Genomic DNA, 26,698 nt, shown 5'->3' with positions numbered 1-26,698 from the left:
CTTCATCAGATTCAGACTGCAATCTGTTCAATTTTGTGGGCAGCATCCTATTGCCTATAAGTATATAACTTTCTGTCTCTCTCTGTCCATCTAATTCATCCTCAAAATCTGCATGTAATATGTTTAGTTTTGAGCACAGCTTCCTACCATCCACAGAACTGAACGAATCTGATAATCAGTGAATCCACACACACACACACACACACACACACTGACGCATGTGTGTTGTCTTTTTATTTGTGGATCTTCTTATCTCTCTGCCGTCTTATCTCGAATGTGCAGCACGATGGGGTCACACACACACCACTGAAAAAAATGTTTAGAAAAGTACTGCCTTTATTTACAGTAAGAATCCGTACTGAACAGTTACTCCAGAGAAAGTCTGCAAACTTCACCGAATAAATTCATCTGCAACTTGAAATGCAAACCTTTTTTTTTAAGACTTATTAAAGAAAAGGAAAAAAAATCCTGAGCACACAAACACACACACCATCACTACCACACACACACACACACACACATCAGATAAACAGCGCGTTGACGCATGGGTATTTTCAAAACCAGAATCTCTAAAAAGGTTCCGACTGTCTTCTTGATTCGTAATCGGTTGACTCTACAAAATTACCATACACAAGAAGAGCATGGACATTTCCGGTTCCGCTACACATGGTAGAACGTGTAACCCGTGTCGGACCGTCAAATTAAGAGTGGACACGCTAATTTAAAAAAATATAAAATAATACAAAAATCGATCCTCCTTAGAAAGATTTGCAATTACACATGGAAGGAGAAAACACCGCAATCATGACCAAACCAGAGGGTTTTGAGTTTTGGAAAACAAAGTTGCGCTCAGCAAAACTGGTGGTTGCACCAATGGTGGATCAAAGTGAGTTGGCATGGAGGATGCTCAGTCGTCGTTATGGAGCGGAGTTGTGTTACACACCCATGCTGCATGCATCCGTGTTTGTCCGATGTGCCACCTACCGCAAGGATTCTCTTCTGTCCTGCCAGGAAGACCGCCCTCTCATTGTTCAGGTGAAACACGCTGGTGTTCACACACACACACACACACACACACACACACACACACACGCATGCATGCATGCATGTACACAGATACACACACAAACACATACACTCACATTATCTCTCTGTCACACAGAGTAAAACACACAGACACACAACACAGACACACAATGTGATACACAAACAGATCTGCACACACACACACACACACACACACACACACACACACACACACATGCGCACGCATTAATATGTATACACACAAGCACAAGTGCATGTGCATACACACAAGAACACAGGTGTATACACTCACTCATACACAATTATAGGCAGTTGAACTACTTTTACTTTGTACAAGTTTAAATATCTGTATTTCTTGTTCACTGGGATTACATTCAGATTTATTCCTAAGTAAAATACATTTTCAAATGTAAAAATATAGTTTGCATTTTGATATGTTTCAGTTCTGTGCAAATGATGTGGACACTTTTCTGAAGGCTGCTAAGCTAGCTGAAGACCATTGTGATGCTATAGATCTGAACCTTGGCTGCCCTCAGAGCATTGCCAGACGTGGTCATTATGGGGCCTACCTTCAGGATGAATGGGAACTCCTGGAAAAAATGGGTGTGTAAATTCTTTCTTTTTTTTCTTTTTTTTCCCCCTTTTTTTTCAGAATGAAACTTGACCATTAAGAAGTATTGATCCTTGTAAAATTGTTTGACTAAAATGGACAGTGATATGTATGGAGATTTGTTGTTGTTGTTTGACTGTACTTTGTTTAGATTATGTCTAGAGAATCTTGCATGATTTAGTATACTGTATTGGTGTCTCAGTTACCAGGGCATCTATCCTTGAACAGAATTTTTTTTGTCCGATAAAGTCTTTAAGGAAAAAAAATGATAGAATGAAGTGCCTGTTCATATTATTTGTGCTAATGTTTTCTTAATGATGCCTTTAATTCATGAACAGTGATTACGTTTCTATTGTTATTTAAGTGATGTACTTGACTTTTGATAATCATTTTGACATTAATTTGGAATGGCATTTTTTGCTCCCATCAGTCCGAGCATGTCATGAGAACCTAAAAGTGCCCATCACCTGCAAGATCAGAGTGTTTCCCAGCGTTGAGAAGACGGTAAAGTACGCCAAGATGCTGGAAGCTGCTGGATGTCAGGTATGATAAAAACACTAATACTGTAATAATAATAATAATAATCATGCAAACAATAATGTGTATGTATTATAATGCCTTTTACATCCTTAGCACAGGGGCCCAGAATGCTAACAGTTAACAATAGTTTGAAAAAAAAGCTGTTACAAAAATTAACAAAACAGAGATCTGTAATTAGTGTAGAGTATAATAAAGACTTAAGTTAAAAGCAAGACAAATTGAATGTATCAATAACAAAGCAAGCACACATTCACATGCATACACATGCTCAGTCATATATATATATATATATACTACACCACACCACACACCAGTCTGTATCAGGAACGTTCACCAGTTCTTTGGAATATGAGCCTATGTATTTTAATGTTTGTTGAATAAATCTTTTAATGTTTTATCAACATTGCCTTGTTTGCTCATTTGTAATGTTAGAACTGATGAGGATAGCAGTGGTTGTGTTTTTTGCTTCAGTTATTGACCGTCCATGGCCGTACAATCGACCAGAAAGGGGTCCACACTGGATTGGCTTGTTGGAAAGTCATCAAAGCTGTTAGGTAGTTATATATTTAGTTACTATTAGTATTACAGTTGCTGGAAAAAATTGTGTGTGTAATCATACAAAGCTATTCTCTAATTGTCTGTATGTGTGGACATGTGTTTGTGTGTGTGCTCAAGCTTGCTCATATGTGCATGTGTGTTTTTATGTGTACACATGTGTGTGTGTATGTGCATGTGTTTGTTTGTGTTTATGCATGTGTGTATGCTTGTTGTGTGCACATTTGTGTGTGTCTGGGTGTTGTGTGTGATTTGTAATGTTTTGGGGTTGGTTTTTTTTTTTTTTTAGCGGTAATAAATAGATAATACATTTATCATTTAGAATACTTGCTTAAAAATAAATGAGAACATCAGCTGTATGTTGTGAATTATTGCAGAGAGGCAGTGGCCATTCCAGTGTTTGCCAATGGGAACATTCAGTACCTGGAGGATGTGCATAGCTGTTTGAAGGAGACAGGTGTTCAGGGCATCATGACTGCAGGTCCGTTAATGACCTTTAGTTTAAACTAGTGATGGTAGACATTGACATTTTTATTCTGTGATGTTCATGTCAAATACTTTTTATGTCTGTTACTGATTAGTATTTTCATATTTCTTTCAGTGTTTTTCTTTAATTTCTGTTAGTTGGTTTATTTCTTGATTCAACAGGAAATAAGGTTGGGTAAAAAACATTGCTTTTGCTTTTATAATTTATGGAGATCCTCACAGTTTTTATGTTGTTGTTTTTTCATGAAAAGAAATGAAGTTATACATTCATATATTGATGATGAAGAAACTCTCAGAACAGCATGTAATGTAAGAAATGATAAGGTAGTAACTGATCATACTGTTTAGACTGTAGTATGAGAATAATGAACGTGTAGGTAGTGGTGTACATCACATGGGTATCAGGTTATCTTTGAACTGATCCTTTTTATTCCCCAGAGGGAAACTTGCACAATCCTGCACTGTTCCATGGTCTTTCCCCTCCTATTTGGGACATGGCAGAGGAATATTTAGAACTGGCTGAGAAGTATCCATGCCCAACGTCATACGTTCGTGGACATCTGTTCAAGATGTTTCATCATGCGTGAGTTAACCCACTTTGTGTTTCGATTTTTAAGTGTTTACTAATTAATGAAAATAAAATTCTAAATAAGTAAAAAGTCATACTCCAAATGCACTTTAAAGACATCTGCAAAGTGAGTCTGTTTTAACCCAGTGTTCAGTTGTGTGTGTATGTTTGTCTGTGTGTCCGTGGTAAGCTTTAACATTGCCATTTTCTCAGGAAATACTTTGTCTGCCAGTGCCAAGATTGGCTTAAACATAGTATGAAAAAAATCTTCACAGTCATACCAATAACAGATTGTAATCTCTGGAATTAAGCCATATTTCCGAATCATGAACGGTTTATTTTGTTGAGATATGTTACAAAATCCGAAAATTCTAAAAACGGCTTTCCTCTGAGTTTGGCCTACTAGAAGGTAGGTTGTGTGAAGACGACATGACCTCATTTTTCTTGTTCACAGTAAAAAGGAAAGAAACACAAATTCTGGACAGAACATTTACAGTGATAATAACTACACCATCAACGTATTTACTGCATATGAATATTCTAAAGCAGACACTGAATTAACTGGAATGAACATAAAAGAAAAATTGAATCAGTCGTTTCTTTCAGCATGTTGTAGACTGGTTTGTGCAGATCTAGAGATCTACCATGTGCTGCGATTTGCTTGAAGCATCAGCAACGTCTCCTTTACTGCCGAAATAAAAGAATAATCGAGATATAATAAAACACACAAAAAACGTGATTTTAACATCATTACAATTACATGTATTTATCACACGAAGGAAAAAACATCAACATTGCTTTAAGTATTAAACTGATTTTGTCATTTGATGTCAGATGTGCCGCAGCCTTGGGGATCAGTCTGCTTGCATCAGAACTGAACATGCATGGTTTGATCCCGCTCGCATGCCTTTTTTTTTCTAAAGATTTTTTCTCCCAAGCTTATTATATATATCATATTTAATACAGTGCACTTTTCAATGAATTTTTAACTTGCTTTTTTTTTTTTCTCCTCACGATTCCTTTACTGGATAAAGCGCGAAGCATGAGTGAGTCTTGAAGGCTTTGCCTCTTGTTGAAATATTCTTTTCAGTCTTAAGATGCAACAGAGTTATTTATTTTTTCCCTTTTGCTGTTTTTTTTACATAAAATGTTTTATTCTTTCGTTTCAGTCATAACATGCATAGAGACACCTTATATGTATATTTATATGTGCTTCAGAACTGTCCAAAAGAATTAGACTTTCTTATTCCTGTTGCTTGTGTGAACGAGTTTTGATTTTTCTTTTCAGTCACAGAGATGTCTTATATAATCATGTGCTTTATAATTGACCAAAAGACTTTCATTTTCATGTTCCTGTTTCAGTTCTAACATACACATTGACATCTTGTACATATGCTTCAGAATTGACCAAAAGAATTTTATTTTCATGTTCCATTGGCTTATGTGATCATGTTTTGTTCTTTTCACAGTCTTACCATACACAGAGACATCCGTGACCTTGTGGCATCAGTGAGAACAATTGAAGAATTTAAAGACGTCACTGCAAAACTCAAAGAGAGATGCAAAGTAAGTCCTGCTGAAGCACAAATCTTAAGTCTGCAAAAAAACAAAAATGACTTAACATTGAACAGCATGGAGTGGAGGCCTCATGGTAATGTGCTGACTAGGAAGTGAGTGCCCATAGGTTAGATTCCCAAATGGAGTGGGATTTTTACTCCCTGTTCTACAAGACCTTTAGTCTGGATGCTATTCTTTCAGATGTGAAAGAACCCAAAGCAAAAAAAAAAAAAAGTAAAGAAAACAGATGACCCTGGCAAAATTCTGTAGAAAAGAAAACACTGTCAGTAAAAGAAATACACTTGCTGACAGAAAAAAAGGGTATGCACTGCTCTGTGGCGATGCACTGTCCCTAGGGAGAGCAGCCTGAATTTCACAAAGAGAAATCTGGTGGAACAAAAAAATAAAACAATACAAATACAATATAAACCTTTTTGTACATGTGTAATGGGAGTGTGGTATCTGACTGAATAATACTTGTTTGTTTCCACCATTTTTTAGTTTGAAAGTAGAAAAGTGTTGTGATTTTGTTATTGACTTGCCGGTGTTTGGTGATTGCACATTACTATTGAGGGTAAAACCTGTTTGTTCAGCCTGACATGGAGGAATACGAAAAAAACCAGGACCTGTCCAAATTTCAGTCCAACCTGCCACTGCCGTACTGGATCTGTCAGCCTTATGTCAGGCCTGGGTAAGTCCGGGTCAGGTACACTTTGGATGGTTTGTTTATGTATGTTTCAGGGAAAAGGTGGTGCATCTGCTTTGTTTGCTGATTAAAGCACACATACACACGCGCACGTGCGCACATGCTTGCACAAACACATGCACATGAATTGAACTTTAGTTCATGTCAGAAGATGGTGCTCACACACGCACATGAATTGAACTTAAGTTTATATCAGAAGATGGTTTGTTTAAGTTTGTTTTTTTTAGAGATAAAGACTAAAGATGTCTTTAGTATCTTATTTTGTACTTGTGTCAAAGTAACTGTGCACACAAGACAGTGGCAATATAAGGGAGATAATTTTGTGTGCCTATGTGTATGGTCATTCATTTTATGGAGTGTCTTTATTACCATGAGTGCTGGGGTCACAAAGAATATTGTTAGTATTTTGACCAAAAATAGATGAGCTGGACTGGCTAATGGTAAACAGACTGACTGCATTTTTAACTTGAAGTTGAACTTAAAAAATAATACATTAACAATGAGAAATTTTCCTGGTTGTTTACCTGTATTTTGTGATAGATTTTGGAGTATGAATACCTCTTGGTTTTATACAGACCTCTTAATAGTCAGTAATTATTTTCAGTATCACTGATCTTGTCTGTAATGAAGGTTGGTTGTTTAGTCATTTTCCTAAGAATGAAGTGTCCGTCTTTTTTTTTCTGTTTTTCTAATTTTTTATATTAGTTATGAACTGTAGTCTTGAAAAAATAGTACTTTGTAAGTTTGCCTACAATTAATTTGAAGAAAATATGTGAATTGAAATAGCACAGCTTCTGAGTTGAAGAATTGTATATGTTTTTATTAATTTTCATCATACAAAGGGAATATGTATACAGAAAACCATTTAAATTTCAAGACAGAATAATTGCAATATATTCGTGTGTGTGGTAGGTTAAACAAACTGACTGATGTATGCTCTGGATTATGGTATTAGACGGACCGAAATAATGTTGCAGACATTTTTTACTACACGGTCATATGTTGTTCGTCCATTGTAGTTGGTGAGGACCTCAGCTTCTCTACAGGTGGTTGGCTGGTTATGTGTTTGTAGATGGATAAAATAATATCACATATCACATACATATCCTGGCACATGTTTTGTAGATGTGTGTGGGCAGAATCAATATTCCCACACCAAACTCCTACCATCTGGATCAGATGATGTTAAAGTCTGGAACACACTATATTCTTCTTATTTGATTCAGTGTGATGATGACAGTCACCATGACTGATGGAGAATTTTCAACATGCTATCTGGGCCATATCATCAGGAAGGATAATCTTTTTTTCTTTTCTTTTTTCTTCTATTCCAGAAACAGATCCAGCTTTTTTTTTTTTAATGTAGGTATGTCTATGCATGTCAAGTGAAAAGACATTAACCATTAAACGACAACATGAAGAGTTAGTCCAAAGTACTATGGGTAAGCTATGAAGTGTTTTGCAGGCCGGATGTGAACTCTGACCCTGAGAAAAGGGAGATAAGAGACCAGCTGAACCAGAAGAGAGAAGCCAGTTTGGACAGAATCAGGCAAGATGGTTTGTCCAAAAGACAGCTGAAGAAACGGCTGAAACATCCCACCAAGAACTTTGATCCTGCCAAAAAGCTGAAGTTTGACACCTGTTCTTCCTGCCCCAATCCTAAGGTACTGTGAAGGAGATATACATTTTCCATATCTTATATCACTCAAATTGAAAAGACGCTAATTAAAAAAATGAACATTTTCCAACTAACTCAGGAAGTAGACAGTTTCCTCGTCTAATATCACTGTGAGTAAAAAGATATTAACTCAGAATTATGAACATTTGCCTGCTGTTATATCAGGATAGGCCAGAGCGAGGACATTATAAACACTTTAAAACATTCTAACGATTAAATCTTCAGAGACGACGCAGGCAAGTTCCACACTTTTTTCATGCTACATTTACGATTATTTTCACTGCACATGCTCTGTATCAGGGAAGATTTACTTTTCTTGGTTCATAGTTTATGAGTTCAAGGTGGATCTTGATTAGACACTTAAATTTAACCAAACACCTGCTAACTTAGGAGGTGGACAGTTTCCATGTATAATATCTATTTGGGTAAAAGGACATTAATGCAAAGAATGAACATTTTCCTGCTAACTTAGGGGATAGTTTCCACATCTGAGATGACTTGAGTGATTTAAAGATCATACATTTCCCGATTGACTTGTGTCGGAAAAGAAATAAGGTGATGGAAGGGAGGGTAATAGTATGTCAGTCATGACCTGAAGCACTGGTTAGGTCAAAGCAGTACAGTATGTCTCCAGATTGTTTGATTTTGCATTTTAAAACGACTTGTATTACTCTACAAGGTTTTTAACTGTGTGTATGGGAATTTTTACTTCCGTGGAGATTGTGTCAGTTTCAGGCTGGTGAAAATGAATTGTCAATGTTACAGGGCTCAAAATGTGAACATTCATTATGCAAACGCTGCTGTCGGGAGAAAGCGTCAAAGGAAATTTTGGACTGTGAAGGCAAGTTTGCTTTTTCCTCTTATTTTCAGATTGTGAGAAGAAAAAAAAGAACCACTATGAAAAGTACTTAAGTAAACTTTTTCTTTTGTTGTGTGCTTGAAAAAGTTTGTATTATTCTTCCCTTGCTTGATTTATCATCTCATATTTCCTTTCTTCCTCTGTTTCCTTTTTTCAGACTTTTCTTTTTCATTGCCGTGCAAGTCTCAATACAGTTTTTATATGTGCTTGATCAGCTTCTGTATGTCTGGGTGTTGTTGGGGTTGTTTTTTTTTGTTTGTTTTTCTTATATTTGGGGGGGAAAAAAAAACATTATCTCTATTGTGTGCCTAATGATGTATGGGCCAGCAGCCTTAATTGAGTCACCTCTATTATAATACCACAGATTTGCGTGTTTTTTTTGGTTTGGGTTTTGGTTTACCTGAAAAGGACCTCCTACTAACCATATCAGTGTTCAGCAGGTGATGGAAACATGAACATACCCAGCATATATATAGTGTAGCTGCATTGGTGTCCAAGTACAAAATGGCTATGTACATAAAAGCCCACCATACATGCATGCAAATGTGTGAGTTGCATCCCACAAATGAAAAAAAGAACTTTGATTAAAAAGAGCTCTTCTGGTGGAAAATTGTATTGAGACAACATTATGACATGTTTGTTTCACTTGTTCATGTGAGTAGCAGCCCATGAACAAAGAAAGAAAACACTAGTTAAAAACAATTCTAGCAGTATCAAATTGCATTGAGAGAACTGGGAAAGTACTGAAAGTATTTAGAGACAGTATTATGACTTGTATGTGTGGTTTCAGGGCACGGTTTGCAGTACAAAACCAAGGCAGCCAAGCAGAAGCTGGTGAAAGATGGGGGCAGTGCATCAGAACTGTATGAGCAGGGTGGCAGTGAGTGCGACGCCTGTCAGTCACCAGGTAGAGACACATGTGCCGCACAGTCTCTCTCACCCAGTCCAGCAGAGAAAGTGACTTGCCCCAACACGGCGCCCCACACCACCACACAGGACAAGCCACAGAGTCTCTGTACCAATTCTCTATTAACAGATTCTTGATACAGATTTCCAGTTTAGTGGTAGTTTGTACAGTATTCAGATTGATATCGTGCAAGAAATCTTCAGCAACCCTGAATGCATGTTGGTGTGACACTGAAATCAAATATGGAGCAAAGTGATCACTCTCTCCCAAAGCATTTAATACATTAAAATTCTTTGTGTATACTTTGTGGGAAAAGGTCTATGAGGCTCCAGAAAGATAAAATGAGGCCATTAACAAAATGTCTAAGTACTGCTTCTGATATCATCAGATTCTACAGTCTGAATGTTTTTGGAGGACAGGGAGGGAGTGCACTCAAAAACAGTGTGCGTGTGTTGTACCGTGTGGCTGAACACACTGCACAAACGCACAAATACTTCAGCATCAATAGCCACTGCACTGGCAGAAATTGATGAAGCTTCTCGTTTATGGTGCCAGTTTGACCCAAATCTATCAGAAAGCCAGTGTCCAGCATGTGATCACTTTCAACAACAGAGTAGGGGTGGAAGACCAGGAAAAAAGGTAAAGAAATCTGGTGTTCCCAAACAAAAGTGCCTGTCAGACAGTCAGCTGGATAATGATATTTCCTTCTGTGTCCACACTGAATTCACATCAACCCCAGAAAAAGATCCAAGGACAGCATCAGTGCAGACAGTTTCAAGAGGCATTGATGAAGCAATGTCGCCTTTCAAACAGCAAATTCTAAGGCCCCTGAGTCAGTTGAAGGCACCTTTGACCCAGTAAGTAAAAAAAATATTTGACTAAACTTGTTTGCATTGAGATGTCACAATCCAGTGACAAAATGACTGTCACATGCAAAACTGGTGGGCAACCTATTGTTTTGAAAAAAATCATCAGACCACGGAAAGCATCAACGCAAGCTCGGACTCCAATCGAAAGAAACATGCTGAAAAAATTAATGCAATCCGGATGAAAGTGTCTTGAAATACTGAAGAAGATGCCACCAAGCAGCAGGGCACAGAACTGAAGACAGCAAACAAAGCCCGCAAAAAACTGGTTCTCAAAGAAGCCAACTGTGGTCCTGTAACCACATCAGCAATGCAAGGTGCTGCTATCCCTGCAGGGCTTAGCATCAGTTTGACAAAATACAGACAAGGAAAATGTTTTACTCAGAAGACTTGGGATTAGTTTTGCAGACCCACCTTTTCCCCTCTTGATTAACTCTCGACATCTTATCCCTTTCCAGTATGAACTAAAAGGACTATCAGTGAGAGTGGGTTTGGGTTTCAGAATTTGTAGGTTGTATTTTTGATCATGTACTATTTCTCCATTCGTGAGCTGCAACTCCCACGTTCACTCATGTACACAAGTGGGCTTTTACATGCATGACCGTTTTTACCCCACAATGTATGCAACCATACTCCATTTTTGGGGGTGCACATGCTAGGTATGTTCTTGTTTCCATAACCCTCAGAATGCTGACATGTATTACAGGATCTTTAACGTGTGTATTTGATCTTCTGCTTGCATGTACACACAAAGGGGGTTCAGGCACTAACAGGTCTGCACATATGCTGACGTGGGAGATTGGAAAAATACCCACCCTTTACACACCAGGCACCCTTACCAAGATTCAAACCCAGGACCCTCAGATTGAAAGTCCAACACTTTAACCGAGTTGGAAGTCCAACGCTTTAACCACTCAGCTATTGCACCCCTTGTGTATTTGATATGACGTGTGTGTTTGGCTTGTGTGTGATTAATCTAATGTTTTGTATCTTGTGTTCAATTTTTCTCTTAAATATTTTACTTCTATTTGTAAACACTTAGGGCTTACTTTATAAGATCAGGCATAATGCTAATAATAATAATAATTTCTTTCAATTTTTTCTTTTCTGTAATCTAATAGTATTAATTTAGTTTTTATGCATTTAAGTTCATAGATAATGGTTTCACTGATTTTATTAGCTTCATCCTCTTACTCTGCGTTTGTGGGCTGCAACTCCCACATTCACTCATATGTATACGAGTGGGCTTTTACTTGTATGACCATTTTTACCCTGCCATGTAGGCAGTCATACTCCGTTTTTGGAGGTATTTTAAAACAAATGATCTAATCATGCTCAAAATTTGAAGTTGATATCTTGTATAGTTAATGAGATAGGTCTTAAAGACACCTACTGTCAATACAGTTGAAATGCGCCAAAATAATTGGTGCTGGGAGTGCTTTTCACACAGAAACTTGGTTGTGAAAGAGTTGATGAAAATGTTGCATCTGTACTTGGCAGTATGGTGAAGGACTGTAAAACACATCTCATCCTCTGGCACATTAATTCTGCTCTGTGAATAAATTCTTTTGGGATCTTGGACAGCAGCTTCCTCGTTCACTCATTTCAACAAGATTTGTGTTTATGTGAAGTACCATTTTTGTCTGCTTCGGCAACCATGTGCAGGAATGCCAAATCAGAGCACTGATTTTTCAGCCATTGCTCTAATCTCCATTTTTCATTGCTCCAATTTCCTATCCACCAAAGAAATAATGCTTGCTTCAGTTTGAAGCATGGTGTGGCTCGCTGGCCAAGATCACAAAGTGTATGGAATGAAGCAGAGGCTTTATAATAATTGGATGATCAGTTACTTCAGAATCTTTTGACTGGCTGACTTCCACTTCGGTTTTCAACTCCTACTGAGTTTGCAAGAAAGCCACCTTAATTTGAGACATGTCTTCTGTGAGCCCAATGCCAATGAAAAAAATGATGACTGCTTTAAAAGATGCTGGCAAGAATATTTTGATGAGTCCCCCATGTTCACTCCATCATGGCTGTACACTTCACACTGATTGTGTTCGCTGTGTGTGCCAACATCAAGACAGACTGACCTTGAACATTCTGAGCAGGTCCTATATGGTTTCCGTCAGGACTTATCCAACACCCACAGAGAAATAGAAAGAAAAGCTATGGTATTAATGAAATAAAAGTTAACTAGAAATGTCAGTCACTTTGTGTTGGTGAATTCGCCACTCATAGGTTCTTCACTTTGAGGTTGGCATATCTGCATATGGATGATGCTGTGTATGTTTTATTTATACTTACCTTTTTCAACAAACACAAATAAGGCTTACAAAATCTGGAAGAAGATGATGAGACAGAACAGGTGTCTAAGACAGACACTATGTGGTCATGAGAGAGGAGCAGCAGGGAGACAAGCCAAACAGGAATGAAGATCATACAGTACAAATGACAGAAAATGGATGCTGCAAATCATGCAAGACATCGAGATGTGTACTGTGTCAAAACCATCTAAATGAAACCGAAACATTTGAAAGTACAACAAACCAAATTCATTATTTCATCAGGGACCATATGTAAAATGTCAAACATAAAAAAATGTCATACTGTCAGAAATGTGTGAGGGCACAGTAAGTCCATGAAACAGGACAACAAAAAAGATTCAACAAATACACATACAGCCTCAGATACCCTGACCCAGACATGTACAAGGACTCTGACAAACAGACAGAAAGATATGATGGTGGTGAAACACTTCAACCAGAGAGGACTAACAATGCTGACATGCTTTGCACAGCAATTCCACAGATCCTCACATCCAGTAGACTATCAGGAAGAGACATGAGAAATTCTGGTGCCACAAAACTACAGATAACTATCCTGACAGACTGAATGTATTGGAGTAAAACATGGGATGGTGCCTTGATGTCTCATCGTCTTTTCTGCACTTGGCCGAGTGTGTGGAACTTGCTCTATAAGTGTGCAACAGACAGACATATACACAAACAAGCACTCGAAAGCACTGAGAGAGAAAGGGTAGTGTATGTTGCATGAACAATTTACTTCATATTGTCATTTTTCACATTACATCATTCATCTTCGAAAAAAAAGTCAATACCAACTGAATTTTTTTAATCTGTTCATCTTTTCATTATTGTGGTATTTTCATGGGTTTCACGTTACAGCATGTACTTGATGAGTGTGTAGATACACACAAGGGGTGTTGTAGCACTTACTGCTTTGCACACATCAAAAGTTGATTAAGAAGACTGGAAACATCTCCACCCCTAGATGCTATTGAGACCTGAACCATGAACCTTGGGTTGAAGGACAATGCTCTGTCCACTGGACCATGTTGCAGACAGCTGCATGTGCTTCAGACTGTTACCATGCCAAATAGTGCCCGATTCATTACAACACATATAGTCATAGCCTTGTGGTAAATGTACCTAATTAGGTAGTAAGTGTCCACAGGTTGGGAGTCCTATAGGGATCAATATTTTGCTCCCCCCTAAAACAGACCATGAGTAGTGATCTGGGTGTTAGTCTTTCAGATGAGACCGTATACCGAGCCCAAGTGAAAGAATCCACAGTAACAAAAGGGTTGGCCCTTGCAAAAATTCTGCAGAAAAATTCACCTTTGATAACACTCCATGCAGCCGCTGACAAATATCCACATGCACAAAGGGACACTTAATCAGGAAAACCCTTTCTTAATTAGATCAAAGGTGTCTGCCAAGAATTATTTGTGAGTGGTCGAATCGTCTGTTGTCAACTCTCCCCACCCAGCTCATGAATACTATGATGCAGCGAAAGTCCTGACATTTAAAACCCAAACGTTTTGCTTTACTCCTGTCGTATGAAAAGCCAGACCCCATAAACTGGACCCCAGGACACTTTTTTTCAGTTCCTGGAGGAAATCACTGGATTAACTTGATCTAAATTTACATGTACTGAAACATGTTTTTGGAAATGAACTTTTAATTTTTTCATACATTTTCAATGTTTTAATTTGATTTTAATTCCATATGGACTATGCAAGACAGGGCTGAATTGGTCTTTTTAACACTACCTTTGTGAACCTTTTAACAATATCATGGGTTCTCTTTGACTGGTTTTAGAAACTGATGGGTGTTCAGCCCTGACATGGTCCCTTCACTGTCGGCTGGGTGATATGCAACATTATTTGATTTGAACTCGTACAACCAAAGCCAAGTAACTCACACAATCACAGCTTTCTTGGGGGTGACAGCTGTGGAGATTAACTTCAACAGACACTGCACATTTTACTCTTTTTTTTCTTTTCTTTTTTTCTAGGAAGAATTGGTTACAAGTTCCAAACCACTGGCAAAATATACATAAAGGTTAATATGTAAGAAATGCTACAAGAAGAGTAATTATATAATTTTTTTTTAAATATTTTTTTTAAAGCATCAGAAACCACAAAGAATTCCATATTTATTCACACATTACATTTATTCTTCTTCACAAAAAACAATCTGTACAATTTCAAGCTCATGTTTCTATCTTTAAAAAAAAAATTCCTTTAGTTCCAGAATCACCAAATCCACTTCTCACAGTGAGTAAACACTCATTTGAGGAAACTGTGTGCACTGCAGACTATCCAAAATAGATACATGTATGAATTCTTAATAAACATTTTCTACACACAATCCGTTTTCATGCATTTATCACTTTGGTGTCTACATATTTTGTTTCTGGTCTTACAAGAAGTATGGGGATAGTATCATGGGGGTGGGTGAGAGGGTAAGGGGAGGGGTAAGAGGAGACTAGCTGCCAATTTAGAGTGACTTCCCTGAACACCACCATCACTGCATATCGTGTTTAAAATCACTTAGACCATTAAGTCCTTTTATGTTTCACTTTTAACCTTTTTTCCCTTGCACAGGTGGTTATATTTTCTCTTAAACATCATCACCATGACATCTCCAACCTACATGTCAAAGCAATATATCATAATGATTGTTAATTTATGACATTTGGTGACTGCATTACATTTACAATACCACAACACTCTGCAAGAGTACTTTAACACACAAACAAACAACACAAATATAAACTTAGAATAACATACAGAACATGACACTTCAGTTCTTGATTCACAGTCTACAATGACAGCCAAGTTTCATAGATCACAAGGAACATCATAATTATACTAGACCAATAGACCCAGTGTATGTTTCTCCATTTGCATAAAAAAAACTCTGTTCTTTAATTACAAGTACAGTGCCAACTGATTGATCTATGACTTCTCAATATCTATACAAAAATAAAAGAACAAAAACAACACCTAATTTAACGTTATTCCATCACTAAATGTAAATAGGGTAGCAATTTATATTTACTTTTAAAAAAAATCATTTTGTTATTCCATCACTAAATGTAAATAGGGTAGCAATTTATATTTACTTTAAAAAAAACAAACCATTATCATGATAATGTATTTCCATTAGATGCATTTTTCTATTGTTTGCTTTTTTTTCTAATTCAGTAATGAATACATGCAAAACTGGTTTGATCTTGTTAATTCTGCACCAAAATAAAAAAAAAATATTTTGTCCACAAAATTATCAAAATCAAAAACATCAACTATTTTGTTTTTTCATCAGTACGTTTTTGAACTTTGTTGTTCTCTCTTTTCCTTTTTTTGAAATCATTATTCCATTGATAACTTTATTCACTGAAAATCTGCACTCCTGTGGAAAGTTTGAATTTAACAAAATACAATCTTCAAGACAAACAGTGTTATCCAATCTGTAAATAATTATTCAATTATTGAATCAAACTAAACCTGCAGAACCCTGCAGTATTTTCTGCACAACTTGAGAAACCTACTAACACTGTTTGCGCTGCCTGGACACTGATGGACAAAAAAAAAACTGTCGCTTCATCACAGAAAGCTTGCCATCAGTGTTCATTTTACACTCACACAGTGAATGATCAAACACTTGATAACACATGCATGTACAATATGAATCTCAGAACACAGGAACTGGTCCTATCCTATGATAATGAAACACAAATGTGACTGATCTATCTGTTGAATAGTATTTAAAAGAGGCTGAAAAGCTAAGCTAAATTTGATCCACATTCAGGAATTGCTGTATGAATTCCAACATCTTGGGTCTGTTTATTCCGTTTCTCATATGACATGACAAAGTGTCCAACCAATCAAACTGCGCATCAAATCTTGCACAATTTATCCCAGGGTAAGTGTATAGCAGTCATTAGCTGCCATGGCAAAGTGGTTAGCGTCCCAGAATGATGACTGGGAGAACGTGGGTTCGAGCCCCATCAGAGGAGTTTTTTCAGCCCATGGCCAGCTCCTATTCATAGTTCAGTGTGCTACGAGCTCATAGGGAAGACTGGCACTCAGTCATGAGTCATCCACTTCATGGATGTGTCTTTGGGAGTGTTGCTCATATTTCCTGTCCAACATGGGAGGTTTCACTCAGCCTGACTAAAACTGATATATTAGGGTAAAGTGATCTAATCCAAACCAATTCAGTCACTCACTTTCGTTCTCAAGGCATTACTGTAAACTGACAGCATACCCATTTGGCTTGCAGTCAATAACTTTCGTAATACTGTGATTGATATCAATGCCTGTCATGTTTCTGTGTGCTTTTTTTTTTTCCGCAGAAGCCCTTGAAAAACGGTGTGCTTTATCTAAATCCAACAAGCCTGATCTAAACCCAACCATGTTGATCTAATGCCGACCAGAGTTCTCGATATGTTGATCTGGATATGGTGCCAACAATGACTGCAACTGCAACAGGAAGGTGAGAGGGGGGTTCTGCACAGGAGTAGGACTAGTGGTGATGGCTCTGGGCCGTTTGCCTGAAGCCAGATGACTTGATGACGTCATCAGGCATGTTGTTCCACTCCCCTGTTGTAAATGTGTGTGTGCAGGGTGTAAAAATTAGGACTGGGATGAACAAGGATTCCCTGAGCTGCTGCCGTGAATAGATCAGCACTGCCAAGCACAGTAACAAGGTGACTGTGTACATTGGTCAGGTTTAGATCAACGAAATAACGGTCTGGATTAGATCACTTTACCCTATAGAGTACAGCCTTGTGAAACAGTCCCAAACTTATTATCAAGGCTCAATGGAGCCCCACAACAGTGTCTTCATCACCTCCAACATAAGTGAAATGTACATAAAGATTTTTCCCAAATTCCCAAATTCTGCGTTCCTGTCCCAGGAAAGTGTATTGCTGTCAGCTCTCCTGAATTTCATCAGCCACTATGACTGTTCCTAGGGACTAAAATGAACTTCTCTACAAAAGCAACAGCATCAGAAGTAAAGCCTTGGCTGACAGTCAAACTACATTTCCATCAATGAGTGATCAGACTGCAATGAACTCATGATATATGACTTACTAAAGACATTGCCAAAAAGTCTGAAAGTGCAGTTTTAGAATCCTATTAGACACAGTTGTGTAACATACCACATCACTCTACAATTGTGCTATAATAGCACAAAATACACAACAAACCGAATGCTTGCTTTTGAAGAAAAGAGTACAGCAACAGTTCATGATACACATGGCAAAGATTTTTTTTTTATGTACAAATTATATTAAATATCATCACATTTAACAACATGCCCATGAAGATAAATGGGTGTGAATAACTTAGAGGTACTGTACAACAGTTCCAGTGGACTCTCAAGCATCTTGCTGTTGTGCTGGGAAGTCGGCAGACAGAGCAGCCACTGTGGACTGACCAAGACCCAGACCTATGCTGTCAAAGTGGTGGTGGAACCTGGAACACACACAAATCTGATAGTCAGATCCATATTGTCTAACTGGCTAACCTGGAACACACACAAATCTGATAATCAGATCCATGTTGTCTAACTGGCTAACCTGGAACACACACAAATCTGATAATCACATCCATGTTGTCGGAGTGGTTAACCTGGAACACACACAAAACTCTCACCATCACATCCATGTTGTCAATATGGTGATAGGATCTGGAACACACACATAACTCTCACCATTACATCCATGTTGTCAATATGGTGATAGGACCTGGAACACACACAAAACTTTCATCATCAAATCCATGTTGTCAATATGGTGATGGAACCTGGAACACACACAAAACTCTCATCATCAAATCCATGTTGTCAATATGGTGATGGAACCTGGAACACACACAAAACTCTCATCATCAAATCCATGATGTCAATATAGTGATAGGACCTGGAACACACACAAAACTTTCATCATCAAATCCATGTTGTCAATATGGTGATGGAACCTGGAACACACACAAAACTCTCATCATCAAATCCATGATGTCAATATAGTGATAGGACCTGGAACACACACAAAACTCTCATCATCAAATCCATGTTGTCAATATGGTGATAGGACCTGGAACACACACAAAACTCATCATCAAATCCATGTTGTCAATATGGTGATAGGACCTGGAACACACAAAACTCTCATCATCAAATCCATGTTGTCAATATGGTGATAGGACCTGGAACACACACAAAACTCTCATCATCAAATCCATGATGTCAATATGGTGATAGGACCTGGAACACACACAAAACTCTCATCATCAAATCCATGTTGTCAATATGGTGATGGAACCTGGAACACACAAAACTCTCATCATCAAATCCATGTTGTCAATATGGTGATAGGACCTGGAACACACAAAACTCTCATCATCAAATCCATGTTGTCAATATGGTGATAGGACCTGGAACACACAAAACTCTCATCATCAAATCCATGTTGTCAATATGGTGATAGGACCTGGTACACACACAAAACTCTCACCATTACATCCATGTTGTCAATATGGTGATAGGACCTGGAACACACACAAAACTCTCATCATCAAATCCATGTTGTCAATATGGTGATAGGACCTGGAACACACACAAAACTTTCATTATCAAATCCATGTTGTCAATATGGTGATAGGACCTGGAACACACAAAACTCTCATCATCAAATCCATGTTGTCAATATGGTGATAGGACCTGGAACACACACAAAACTCTCATCATCAAATCCATGATGTCAATATAGTGATAGGACCTGGAACACACACAAAACTCTCATCATCAAATCCATGTTGTCAATATGGTGATAGGACCTGGAACACACACAAAACTCTCATCATCAAATCCATGTTGTCAATATGGTGATAGGACCTGGAACACACAAAACTCTCATCATCAAATCCATGTTGTCAATATGGTGATAGGACCTGGAACACACACAAAACTCTCATCATCAAATCCATGATGTCAATATGGTGATAGGACCTGGAACACACACAAAACTCTCATCATCAAATCCATGTTGTCAATATGGTGATGGAACCTGGAACACACAAAACTCTCATCATCAAATCCATGTTGTCAATATGGTGATAGGACCTGGAACACACAAAACTCTCATCATCAAATCCATGTTGTCAATATGGTGATAGGACCTGGAACACACAAAACTCTCATCATCAAATCCATGTTGTCAATATGGTGATAGGACCTGGTACACACACAAAACTCTCATCATCAAATCCATGTTGTCAATATGGTGATAGGATCTGGAACACACTTTATAAACTCTCATCATCACATCCATGTTGTCAATATGGTGATAGGACCTGGAACACACACAAAACTCTCATCATCAAATCCATGTTGTCAATATGGTGATAGGACCTGGAACACACACAAAACTCTCATCATCAAATCCATGTTGTCAATATGGTGATAGGACCTGGAACACACAAAACTCTCATCATCAAATCCATGTTGTCAATATGGTGATGGAACCTGGAACACACACAAAACTCTCATCATCAAATCCATGTTGTCAATGGTGATAGGACCTGGAACACACACAAAACTTTCATCATCAAATCCATGTTGTCAATATGGTGATGGAACCTGGAACGCACAAAACTGATAATCAGACCCATCATCATGAGCAAGACAAAGTAATTCCCATCCCATTCCCAGAAAGTGAAACCAAACATCACACTGCAGATGGACTGAAAAAAGCATTATGATTCATCATCACATCAATAACTAAGCACTTTCTGTCTACTCATTTCAGCATGAGATTTGTGTCAAAAAGCGGTGATGTCCATGAACTCCCGCTTAAGCAAGAAACACAATTTACAGAGATCAGTACAGAACTGGACACCATGAGGATGACAGGACGCACCAATCAGTTTCACAGTCCAGAGGTCACACTTTCCTGTAAGTGGTTTTCATTTGGGGACAGTTGTGAGTTGCGAAGAAGTTGGACATTTTTCATCCCTGCATGGCAAAAATCCCAGCAATGCTTGGTATATCATAATACAGATGGAATCCACAATTCCAGTTTCACAATCAATGCTTGTGCAGATCTACAAGTGTCTTAATTTTGCCACAATGTACATATGAAATACACCAAAGATCAACTGTGTTCACTACAGATCCCACAATCCTATGGGTTCAGTGGACCTGGAAGCACAAACACATCCTAAATGCATATATGTACTTGAAGATTCATTCCCTGATGTTTAAAAGTGAAAAGTGCCTTTCCATGTTAAACATGTTTGACTACGCTGCACAATGCAAAAACTGACAGGTAAAATAAACACTAAAATGACAACTTTACAGACATCCATCCTTACAGTACACTCAATCACTATTTTATTTACATACTCAAAAACATCACACACAACACAATATATATATATATATATATATATATATATATATATATATATATATATATATATATCACAGTACCTGAATCATACAAAGCTCATACCATACTGTTTCAACAACCCTTTCAATTTTCCAAGTTCTTTTCCATCTTACTCCATGCTCTGACCTGGCTGAGAAACTGATACTGAGCTGAGAGAATACATTGTGCAGAACATCTGATCTATCCTTTCTTTTCTTACACATAACACTACAACAGCATTCAGTTATTAATTACACTTTGTAACCCCATTAGTGCAGCTGCAGCCCTACAACAGCTGAGTGCACTGCTTTAGTCATACTTCCAAGAAATTATACACACGTTATCAAAAACATGCTCAATCCCCTTGAAAATTTCAGTTAACTGAGAAAGCAAAACAAAGTGCTCACTGGTCAAAGGGAAGCAAATGGGTGTTACAGATAAATCAGTACAAAGGGTACAAAGTGTAAATCAAAAGTATCAACTGTTTATGAGAAAATGATCTGAACACTGAATCAATTTGTTCATATTTCAAACCTTATCATATCAAGAAAAAGTCTAACCACATCCTCAAAACTCAACAGTATGGCAGATTTCTCAAGCACTATGTTAACTGCATACCTGCGCTTTGTTTTAGCAATCTGACGACAGCGTTCTGATTGGCTGATGCATCGTAGCATTGGGAGATAATCCAAAGTAATGGCGTTGGCACCGATGTGAAATGGCAGGTTATCCATCACGTCTGTGATCACCCTGCTGTATGGCTCTGGAACCCTGGAAATCGTGTCATGTCAGCATCAGTTTCAGTTTCAAGGAGGTATCAGAGCATGCCGAAAGAGCCGTATCACATTAATATATGCTGTACATCTGCATATCAAAAAGAAAAAAAATATTAACAGTTTCTAAAAGCAGCAGTTGCCTGACCTTCACATAAACCCAACATGCTATCAGGCCTTGAGAGCCTATCCCAGGTTAAAAAGTCGCCTAAAACTAAAGGAACATGTCATTTTCAACATGGACTCTACAGCAAACTGTCATGATAACCAATAAATCTACCATTCAGCTGTACAATTAAAAAAGCCAAAGATTTAGTAAGAACCACAGTGTGGGAGTGATGTGTGTGCCTATGACAGATTCTAAAATCTATTCTCACACAGAAAGAAAAACAAACAAACAAAAATTTTTCTAACCTTCAAAAAGTGGTTTTGACACAAGATTTGGTAAGTCCATAGCAAATGGATGTTTAAATGAATACAAGCATGGAACATACTCAAATAAGACAGAACAATTTATATCTAAATGTCAGTCATGTTTCTGAAGTTATAAATCATTTCAAATCGTATGACAAAAAAGTTGAAACAAACATTGAATATCAACTGTTCTAAACTGTGAGAAGAATTATTGGCATTTGTTCAGAAGAAAGTGAGGAGAAAGGGGACAGTAAATCACAACACACTAAAAAAAACAATGAAAACGAACATGGAAGCACCAACCTGAGGTGGGGAAAAGCCTTCCCAAAGACTGGAGTGGAAGAGGAGGAGATAGGTAGACTGCAGTCTTCAGGTAACTTGTCTGAACGGCTGTCCTCTCTCCATGACGACACCTGGGCAGAAACCTGCCGCCACAAACACCTGCTGGAGCGTACCTCCACCTCTGTCGCCACATCCTGGGGCCACTGACGCCAGTTTCTCTCCTGCTCCACAGCAGCCACATCTTCAATACCTGGCTGTGTGATGCACCTGCCTCTGACACACGAAGAATGGGGGTGGTCTAAAGAACTACTCAGACCCACGTCCACAGAGGACAAGGACTCATAGTACCTGGCAAAACTGCTCAGCAGTTTGCTGCCCAGGCCGTGATCAGTGCATTCCTTTGATCCCCTCAAACTGGGTTTGGGCATGTGGTTTTCGTCACAGGATACTTTTATGGAGGTTTCAGGTTCAGTTTTTGACTCTTTAGATGACTGCGCAGAAGAGGTCTCCACCCCACCATCCCCAGACACCAGAGTGTTGTCCACGTCCATGGGTTCTGCACTGCCACTTTCTTCACACACTGCTACTGTCCTGGACCCACTTTCCTTTTCAATCTTTGTGGTGACGTTTTCAGCTGACATGTCAACACTGGCCTCCACCCCAACCTTCAAAAGTACGACCTGCTCACCATCTTCAAAACATGTGGCTTCTTGTTCCCCATTCTCCTGGTTGTCCTTTCCCCTTGCAGTTTTCACGGAGACAGTTGTCTGACTGCTGTCATCATCATCTGAGCCTTCACTGTCAAAGATGTCAGAGCGGATTCTTATCCTTTTCACTGGGAGAGGGAGGGGGGTGGAGGGACGGTGCCACCTGGCAGGTAAGGCGGTGTTGGGAAGAGGCAGCAGGTGCAGTAGATGGTCGTGCAGGATGTCCGGGTTCCTAGCCCTCAGCTTCCACCACTCCTCCCTCAGCTGGTCCGCATAGCTGCTGCTATCCCCCTGAAATACACAGTAACACATAGTAACATTCAGGTCGTGACCTGAAATACAGCAACATTCAGGCTGTAACCTCCTGAAATACACAGTAACACATAGTAACATTCAGGTCGTGACCTGAAATACAGCAACATTCAGGTTGTAACTTCCTGAAATACACAGTAACACATAGTAACATTCAGGTCGTGACCTGAAATACAGCAACATTCAGGTTGTAACCTCCTGAAATACACAGTAACACATAGTAACCTTCAGGTCGTGACCTTTAATTCAGCAGCATTCAGGTTGTAACCTCCTGAAATACACAGTAACACATAGTAACCTTCAGGTCGTGACCTTTAATTCAGCAGCATTCAGGCTGTAACCTCCTGAAATACACAGTAACACATAGTAACATTCAGGATGTGACCTGAAATTCAGCAACATTCAGGTTGTAACCACCTGAAACACACAACAACATACAGGTTGTTGCATTCTGAAGTACACCAACAAAGTTCAGGTTGTAACTTTCTGGAACACACATGGCATAGTTCAGGTTGTGACCTCCTAAAACACACGTGGCATTCAGGTTGTAACCTGAAATACACATGGCAAAGTTCACATTGCAACCCCCAGAAATACAAATTTTAATTACAATTATGCTTCTTTTTACATGTATATAAGTAGGAATTGCTATTATCTCAGCCGTTTAATCATGTGTGTGTGTGTGTGTGTGTGTGTGTGTGTGTGTGTGTTGAGTGTAACAGTTGTAGTATTTAGAGTATGTTACTTTGTGTGTGTGATGGAGTATAACAGCTGTAGTATTGAGATATGTTACTTTGTGGGTTTTGTGCATTGTGTTTTTATAATATGTGTGTATTATCAAGTTCTGTGTGATTGTGTGAGTGCTCATAATATTATATGTGCCCATGTGCAAGTGTCAAGAAGAAAGAGATAAATTATAAAATAAAAAAACAGAGTAGTATGTGTATATGTGAATGCATTCATGTGTTGTTGTTTTTTCAAAGTGTGTGTGTGTTTGTGCGCGCGTGTGCATTCAATTCAGCTCTGTGTCTGTGCATGCGTGCGTGTGTAACTTTGGTAATCTGGCCGGCTATAGGTCTCAAATCTAAATACACTGACTCTTGCCATAACTGTCTGTACAGAAGCCTCGGCTGTGTCGGAAATAGCACTGACCTCAATAAGTTGCTACAAAGTTTCGGTTTTGGTTTCAATGGAAACAGTGTTACTTGTGCATACAGTGGCAAATGTGGCAGCTTTAGCTGAATGAACAGAGGGTCAAGCAGATGTACCCATGGCCCTTGTGGCTTGACAGGGATGGAGATCGCGTGCACTGGTGTGTGTGTGTGTGTGTGTGTGTGTGTGTGTGTGTGTGTGTGTTATCAACCACATGTGTGTGCATGTGCGGTTGTGCATGCTTTTCACAGTGGTCAATGCGTGTCATGTAGGGATCGCCTTTTGTCATCGGCATTTTGACAACTTCAATCGACCGTTAGGAAACTTTCGGACTTCGATTTTGGTGCTCTGACAAGTCACTGGATCACCTCTAAAGGGGTCAACAAACGACTCTTTCGAAAGAGCATTCCGTTTTCATTTTTGACAGATCATCGGTAAACGATACAGAACAGCCCATCGGCTTTTTCTTTCTTTCTTTCTTCTTCTAGAAAAGGGACGCTCCGTTTTTAATGCAAATGTGAAAACAGGTTTCCATGCCAAGACTGAAGAGTTGCACCCATACAATCTGACACCAATCGCATTTGGCCTTGCCCTCGGTGTCAATTTTGTGAATGACATCGCCTACCCGTAAAAAATTTTTTTTTATTCTTCACTTTTGTTTTCACGATCTCATCTTGCCAGACCCAGTTCCACTTATTATTCACTCCTTTATCGATCTCTGCTGCAAAAATCCTCTAATCCTTTGTGAGTTTTCTCATTTTGTCAATGACTGAAGACAACTGATGAAATCAGGTATCTTTGCGAGCGAGTTTTGTAATCCCGACCAAATACGGATAAGCTGAATGATGACAGAGGAGCAACGGAACACTTATTCTTAATTGGTTCGCTTATCCAAACATGGGGTATTTCAGCAAACGCTGTGGGTCTGTCTTGTCGATCAGTCGGACAATGTTTGTGCAACCTTCGTGGGTCGGAAAAAAACCTCACCCCCCACACCCCCCTCCACCCCTCCGATTTTCCAAACAGATTTACGCGAATCTCAAAAATGGCCTCTGGAGCCAATTTTCGGTCGGAAATCCGACTATAGTCAGAAAAATCTCATGCCGGATATATTATCAAGTGTAATTATATATATATTTTTTTTATTATTAATATATTATCAAGTGTAAAGCCCAGTGTCAGAGAAAGAACCACAACCCCCAGACCCCTTCCCCAAGAATGTCACACACACACACACACACACACACTTTAAATCACAAGAAACACAAACACAATGCTATAAATCAAATACCATGGATAATAAATATATGAAGATAAGTATCAAGCATGGGAGAAGAGCTTGTGTTGAGTGTAACAGTTGTAGTATTGAGAGTATGTTACTTTGTGTGTGTGTTAGAGTATAATAATTGTAGTATTGAGAGTATGTTACTTTGTGGGCTTTGTGCATTGTGTTTTTATAATATTAATGATTCTGTTCTATATATTTATACTACTTTTTATGTGCTTTCTTGTTTCAATTCGGGTACTGGATTTGTAAAGCGCTTAGATCTTGCTTATACTTGAATTACAGCCCTATATAAAAATAAAATATAATTATTATTATTTTTATTATTAATATATTATCAAGTGTGAGGCCCAGTGTCAGAGAAAGAGCCACAACCCCCCGACCCCTTCCCCAAGGATGTCACACACACTAACTTCAAATCACAAGAATCACAAACACAATGCAATAAATCAAATACCATGGGTAATAAATACATGAAGATAAGTATCAAGCACGGGATAAGAGCTTTCCAAAAATCACCCAAAAAAGTTACAGGCATAAAAAAATAATAATAAATAACTAACACAAGCAATCTGAATACCAAAAACTAAATAAATTCAATTTGTATGTTTACTAAATATTAAGCAGATTGTTTATCTTGTCAACACTGTA

General features: G+C 38.4%; 2 protein-coding genes across 2 annotated transcripts in view; one reads left to right on the top strand and one right to left on the bottom strand.

Moving 5' to 3' along the window:
• The first annotated feature begins 672 nt into the window (after positions 1 to 672).
• LOC143293361 (tRNA-dihydrouridine(16/17) synthase [NAD(P)(+)]-like) lies at positions 673 to 11,960 on the top strand. Its single transcript, XM_076604168.1, has 11 exons — positions 673 to 1,035; positions 1,491 to 1,650; positions 2,088 to 2,200; positions 2,669 to 2,751; positions 3,130 to 3,233; positions 3,677 to 3,821; positions 5,276 to 5,372; positions 5,957 to 6,054; positions 7,535 to 7,733; positions 8,513 to 8,588; positions 9,397 to 11,960. The coding sequence occupies exons 1-11, from the start codon at positions 781 to 783 to the stop codon at positions 9,648 to 9,650; spliced, it is 1,584 nt and encodes a 527-aa protein (XP_076460283.1). The 5' UTR covers positions 673 to 780; the 3' UTR covers positions 9,651 to 11,960.
• Positions 11,961 to 12,705: 745 nt separating this feature from the next.
• Positions 12,706 to 26,698, bottom strand: part of LOC143286427 (uncharacterized) — a 36,520-nt gene continuing 22,527 nt past the window's right edge. Inside the window, exons 15-17 of the mRNA XM_076593991.1 lie at positions 22,613 to 23,589; positions 21,741 to 21,893; positions 12,706 to 18,168 (exon numbers count right to left, since the gene is read on the bottom strand). Coding sequence (XP_076450106.1) covers positions 18,072 to 18,168; positions 21,741 to 21,893; positions 22,613 to 23,589 — 1,227 coding nt within the window. The 3' untranslated portion in view covers positions 12,706 to 18,071. The remainder of the gene's footprint in view (positions 18,169 to 21,740; positions 21,894 to 22,612; positions 23,590 to 26,698) is intronic.

This window comes from Babylonia areolata, chromosome 1, assembly GCF_041734735.1.
Source record: "Babylonia areolata isolate BAREFJ2019XMU chromosome 1, ASM4173473v1, whole genome shotgun sequence".
NCBI lineage: Eukaryota > Metazoa > Mollusca > Gastropoda > Neogastropoda > Buccinidae > Babylonia > Babylonia areolata.
Note: the sequence above shows the minus strand (reverse complement) of the source record. Positions and strands in the feature narration are given on the sequence as shown.